This window comes from Crocodylus siamensis, chromosome 5 (assembly GCF_052110815.1).
Source record: "Crocodylus siamensis isolate JL-2025a chromosome 5, ASM5211081v1, whole genome shotgun sequence".
NCBI classification, from domain to species: Eukaryota; Metazoa; Chordata; order Crocodylia; family Crocodylidae; genus Crocodylus; species Crocodylus siamensis.
In genome coordinates this window covers 39,993,150-39,999,580 of record NC_143399.1, presented here as the reverse complement: position 1 = coordinate 39,999,580, position 6,431 = coordinate 39,993,150, and the positions used below count along the sequence as shown (strand labels likewise).

Sequence of the window (6,431 nt, the reverse complement as noted above, 5' to 3'; positions counted from 1 at the left end):
ATTTGCTAGCAAAGATATCTCCACTGTGGGGAGTGATTCAGCAGGAAAGTATAGCATAGACCTGACTGGAGTCTCCTTCTTGTGGGATATCTTGCTCTTGGTGTCTGTGTATTTTTTACTATTCTCAAACTGTAAGTAAAGGCTAAAAGAACAGCTGGCCTCCAGCTAGACCCAGCTGTGTGCCTTGCACACAGCTGGACTTTTACCATTTGTTCTCAGCCACAGTCCAGTAAAGCCTGATCTCAACTTGCAGGAGCCTTTTCTGACAATTCAGTAGGATTCAATGCAGAGGTAGTGATTTCACTGCCTGCAGGGTCAAGTCCCAGGCTGGTTATCAATGAGGGATGAATATGTCCTAGTGAAGGGGAAGGGGAGGAGGTCATGATTCTCAATAGAGCTTCACTGGGTGGATGTGGGTACTTGAAAATCAGACACCAAGACCCACCACAGCCTTAGAAGAAAAATTCTCCTGGTATCCCTAGGACCCTTGGGGGCAGTAGTAGTGGAGAAGCGTCCACAGATTCACCCGAGTTCCTGGCCCCACCAGGCTAGATGCTGCGCTAAGCCCAAGTGAAAGGGAGATCCCCACCTGAAGAGAAGCAGGTGAGATGGGAAAGAGAAGGTGGGTGGCAGCTGTGGGAAAGACTACTCAGGAAGCCAGTGTTTCAGGGTTTCACCCACATCTCAGCTCAGGATGTGACACTGGCAGCACAGTCCCTTCTGTCCAAGCCAGAACGGACAACCTCACTCTCCTGAACCACCAGCAGAGCCCTTGGAGTCATCCACAGAAAACACATGCCTTGCAGTAGCACATGTGTAACCCATTCTCTAATGTCTCATGTGATGTGTCTCCTTGTGCTCTCTGTCCTGCAGGTAGGGGATGGTTCAGGAAGCCCCTGCTAACCAGACAGCTTTGACAGACCTCATCATGCTGGGCTTCACAAGCCAGCCCAGCCTGGCCCGCCTGCTTTTTGGGTTTTTCCTGGTGATGTACATGGTGACGCTTCTGGGGAACGGGTTAATTGTTGCCCTAGTGCGGGCTGACCCATCCCTTCACACTCCCATGTACTTCTTCCTTGTCAGCTTGTCATGCTCTGAGACTGCGTACACACTGGTGGTGGTGCCCCGGATGCTGGGAGACCTGCTGTCATTATGCCACACTATCTCATTCTCTGCCTGTGCCACCCAGATGTTCTTTTTTGTGGCGCTGGGTGTGACTGACTGCCTGCTGCTGACAGGCATGGCAGTGGACCGCTACATGGCTATCTGTTCCCCACTGCGCTACAGTGCCATCATGAACCATTGCGTCTGCTGTAGCCTGGTGGGGGGTGCACTGACAGGAGGGGTCCTGTTCTCCCTGATCCTCAGTGTCCTGGTCTTTTCCCTGCCATTCTGTGGCCCCAAGCACATACCTCACTTCTTCTGTGACATCCCTCCTGTGCTGGGGCTGGTCTGCCCAGGAAATGAAACCAGTGAGACAGCCATCCACATTCTGGTTGTCCTGACGCTCATCCTGCCCTTTGCCTTCATCCTCCTCTCCTACATCCGCATCCTGATGGCTGTGCTGTGCATGGGCTCAGCTCAGCACCGCCGCAAGGCCTTTTCCACCTGTGGTGCCCACCTGACTGTGGTGCTCCTACACTACAGCTGTGCCATCTTCATGTATGCCCGGCCTAGGGCCCACTACATGCCAGAGAAGGACAGGCTGATTGCAGTATCCTACACCATTGTCATCCCCATGCTCAACCCCCTTATCTACACCCTGCGCAACAATGATGTGCAAGGGGCCTTGTGCAGGCTGCTGGGACGTGGGCCTCTCACTCCCAAGGGGTAGCAGTCTTGGGCTAGATCCCAGCAGGGCAATGAGCCTGGAGGACCCTGTTCCCTTGATCTCTCTAGCCATCATAGCCAGAGCTGAACAGACCCTTCTTGCTGGCTCTCACCTTCTTTCCTCTGTTAGGGTCACAAGTGCCATCACCATGCTGGGTAAGGGTTTGTCTTGTTTCCACCACCTGCTGCTGCAGGCCTTTCAGGGAAGGGATTTATTTTGGAGTATTTTCTGTTGGTCTTTTTATTATTTTTATGAGAGGAAAATCAGACTGTCTTTGGAACAGCTGAGAATTTTGAATGTCAGGTTCCAAGACTAAACTTTGGGAAGTGGGGAAGATTTTCAGGCTCCAGCACTGGGTGACTGTGTCTGTATTCCAGTACCTAAGCAGGGGCTGCTTTTCAGAGGAGCTGAGCATTATTCTTAGAGTAGTTCTTGCAAATCTCTACTGGGAGCAGGGGTCTTGGGTAAAGGGTGCTGCACACACAGGGGCTGTATCCTTACCTTAGGCTCATACTCTGGCATCATCCACAGCCCCCTCCTATGCCTAAACACAATCCCATCCCCAGAGGGCACTGGTTTCAGCCCCAACTCAATGACCTGCTTAAGGTTGTGGGTTATCGTCTGTGTTACTTGCACTGTCAAATCAGCCACTTTGCAATGAGGACACAGGCTAAATCCCTATAGTGCTATCTTCCAGGGCCTCCCATGTACCCCATAAGACAAACAAGATCTCTTATAATGTGCTCCCACACCAGCACACCCAGGGAAATATAGCACTGGTGAGGACACAGGAATTTGGATAGGGCTTTACAGTGTAGCTGCTCCTCTCCAGGTACAAATCCATGACCCTAGCTCCACCCTAGGTCAGTGGAAACAGGCCCATCTTTGTGAGGGGTGGTAGGTACCCCCAGGATCTCAGAATTTGAACCAGCACAGGGTGGGAGGGAAACAAAATGAGGCGAGTTGCCCAGGTGCACAGGTTTTGAGCTCATAAAACCCAGGTCCTGAGTCGCTGTCCAGGGCCTAGCCCCCTGGATCAGCTTGTGGGCATGCCGACTGCCTCCCCACTGACCTGATATAAAAGGGGCAGGTTCTAAGTCCTCTGTTTGCACACAGGTTACCATGTCTCTATCATTTTTAAGGAGAGAAACCAGCAAACAAACACTGCCTGGACTGCACTTCCCACAACATACTTACTTGTCTCAGAACTTCTCACCAAATCTGTCTACCCATCTGTCTACCCTGATACTCATAAGGCCCTAATAGTGAAAAGTAGAGGAATTGGGGGGAGGGGCATGGGTTGTGTTAATTTTGCTATAATGAGCAGGTTAAGGAAGTCAAGTGTTAAAACCGGGTTGAGATTTCAAATTCAGAGACTGGCCTCCTTGGTTACCGTAGCAACAGCCACCTTTACAAAGCATTTTATCTTCCATTTAAAATGTGGGAGAAGGCCAAAAATCCCAGTTAAAGCTTTTGAAAAAAAAATTGTAAGTAAGGTTTTCATTTGCAGTGTATCCATCTGCTTTTGAGGTAGAGAAGCTTACAACCTCCATCTCTTTGCCGTTCTTTTAGATAGTGCGAAAGATGGCAACAACTATCCTTTCTGAGGGAAAAAGGAAATGTTAACGGAGGTCAGCTGGAGCTGCTAATACATGCAGCTGTGGGCAGGACACCTCATTACTCTTGCTTACTGCTTTGTTACTCAAGAAACCCTGGGACAGGGATCTAGAAAAGCTGGGGGTATGTGGCTGTGTTCCCAGAGTTATCTATGAGTCAAAGAAAGAGAGAGCAAGAGTATGATGCTACTGGGCAGCAGCAATGCTGCAACTTAAAGGAGTAGGACTTGCTCCAGTGAATATTTAATTAGTTTACACAAAGTGGACTCATGTCCAGAGTGAGGACAGAGGGGCCCCCACACCCCAGGATACCCAACAGCTTGGTCATGAGAGGGCACTGGAGCACCGGGAGTGGGGGCCAGAAATCCTCTGAGTCAAGGGAGGGATTTAAACCTTGGTTGGTCACATCCCAGCTAAGCAGTTTAACCAATGGTCTATGAGATATGGGGAAGGGTGGGGGATGCAGTTTTAGTTTCTAAATGATCAGATTGACACACTTCTTTTTGAAGGAAGGGTTTAGAAGCCTGAAGACATTTAGGGCTGGGAACCCTGAACGGACAGAGCCCAGAGTGAAGGCCCACTTCAGCCTGGAGTGGGAGATGCCAGAAGGTCAAGCTGAGCACTGTGCCATCAGAGTCCCTCTTGTAAGCCTAACTTCTATGCCCTAAGAAAATGCGATTTGAGGCGTATACCCTTGCAGCGATAATTTCAGCCTGATTGTGAACATTTGGTCATGTTAGAAGCAACCAAAAACTTGGTCTTATAGTGGAAAGCATTGGCCATTACAATTCTAGGCAGTGCCTTCAGACCCTTCCACAAAAACCTTCTGACTTCCGCATTAGGAGCCAGAGCATATTGCAGCTGTTACACATGGAAGTGGACGTAGGCTTCTATGTGCATTTCTATTCATTCTGCTCAGTCCCTGAAAAACTGCTAGTACAAAAGATGGGTGGGTCCTTCTTCTCACTGCTTTTCTGTGACTCAACCATAAAGCTAAGGTGATGGTGTGTTAAAAAGGATGTGCATTAATGAATTTTCATGGACTCTACTAGATTTTTATCTCCCAGTCCTGAAGTCACAGGGCCCAGGCTGGGAAATTCTTATAACCCAGTGCTAGCCTCATGTCTTGGGGCCAGCTCTGGAAGAGTCTTATGTCCTGGCCCAAGCTCTGCAGTCATGGGGCCCCGTGATAGGAATCTCCCAGCCCAGGCCCAGGCCCAGGCCCAGGCCCAAGCCCTGTGGCTGTATAGCTCAGGCTGGGAGATAAGAATCTCCCGGTGCTGGCCCCGTGGCTGCAGGGTTCACGCTGGGAAATAAGAATCTCCTAGTGCCAGCCCTATGACCACTGAGCTCAGGTTGGGAGATAAGGATCTCCCAGCCCAGGCCCTTCAACCATGGGGCCATGGCTGGGAGATCAGAATCTCCCGGCCTCTGCTCCCCTATCATCATTGGGAATCAGGGTTTGGAAGCTCCTTGCTGCTGGAGCAGGCGGACATTGTCCCTGCTCAGGCTCCAGTAGCAGAATCCGCCCTGGCAGCAGGCAGCTCCCAGGAGCAGGGAGCAATCTCCCAACCCCTGCTGCTCAGCTGACTGGGAGCACATTTGCCATCTACATATGCCATACTGTGCAGTAAGTAACTGAGAGTAAATTTGCTGTGCATTTACAAGGTAGCAAATTTACACACAATTAAAGCAAATTATTGAGCAGTAAGCATCTGCATGTGTAGACGGTGACACTTACTGCACAGTAACTAGCTCTAATCTTGAGTAAAGCATTTCATGTAGACATGCCCAGTTTAGTGGAATAGAATCTGGCTTGTACTTGTGTGGACAGTCAGTTCCTTCAAGCTCTACATGCCATACAACAGGAGAGGTCATAGTGGAGATACACGTTTGGGAAATGGATTTATTTTTGCTGTGGCAATGACACATGCCCCACACTTCATAGCAAATCAGCACTATAATTTCATCTTTATACTTCTCTTCTCCACATTCAGATCCCCTTCCCCCAAACCTTTCTTAGCCCACAAGTCCCACACCAAAAAATAAGCAACAGTTGCTGTTGGCATCAAACAAGAAATGGTCAGAGATAAAACTATAATCCCCACAAAGTGGTGTGATTCCATGGAAACTAGGTTAGGTCAAATAATTTGAAATCATTCTTTCACAAGAGGGGAGGTCTAATTTATAGATAACCCTTGAAAAATCTGCTTATATTCCTATAAAACCTTGGCTTTTCCTGGTACACTACTAAGTTAAATACTAGTTCTATGCAAACAATGCTTAAATAAATTAAAAACTGGATAAATGATGAGTCTTACGGATCCTATCTACAAATAGAAAGTCACCCTCCATACCAGTGTTTCTAGTAGGGGTCACAATGCTTCCTGAAGAAAATGTAAGACCATTAGGGCTGTGCAAAATTTGGAGAGCCATTTCATTTTGGAGGTGTTTCAGGCCATTTTGACCCCTGAAACGCTAAATCGGAATGGAAATGTAAGGCTCCGAAAGAGCTCTGAAATGAATTAGAAGGCTCAGAAACATTTAAGGAATGTTTTGGAGAATTTTGGCGTTTCAGAGCTGGGCTTGAAGGGAAACAAAAACTAAGAAGAAGGAGAAGACTGACCTGATATTGACAACTAGCTCCTGGTTTGATTCATAGATTTCATAGACATTAGGGCTGGAGGGGACTTCAGAAGATCATCGAGTCCAGCCCCCCATCCAAAGGGCAGGAAGTCAGCTGTGGTCATAGGATCCCACAAAGATAAGCATCCAATTTGCTCTTGAAGGTGTTCAAAGTAGGTGCTTGACCCACCTCCGAGGGCAGGCTGTTCCAGACCTTGGGGACTTAGACAGTAAAGAAATTCTTCCCTATGCCAAGCCTGAAATGGTCTTGCAGGAGTTTATGACTGTTCAACCTCGTCATCCTTTGGGGCGCTCTAGTGAACAAACGTTCCCCCAGATACTGGTGGTCACCCCTGATA

The 6,431-nt window shown here is 48.7% G+C and overlaps 1 protein-coding gene across 1 annotated transcript; it reads left to right on the top strand.

The window, feature by feature from the left end:
* The first annotated feature begins 880 nt into the window (after positions 1–880).
* Positions 881–1,834, top strand: LOC149863937 (olfactory receptor 10R2-like). Its single transcript, XM_090049741.1, has one exon. It carries the CDS (start codon positions 881–883, stop codon positions 1,832–1,834), a length of 954 nt encoding a protein of 317 aa, XP_089905867.1.
* Positions 1,835–6,431: the final 4,597 nt, after the last annotated feature.

Coding starts and splice junctions, on each gene's coding strand:
- LOC149863937 (XM_090049741.1), top strand. CDS start 881: ATGGTTCAGGAAGCCCCTGCTAACCAGACAGCTTTGACAGACCTCATC.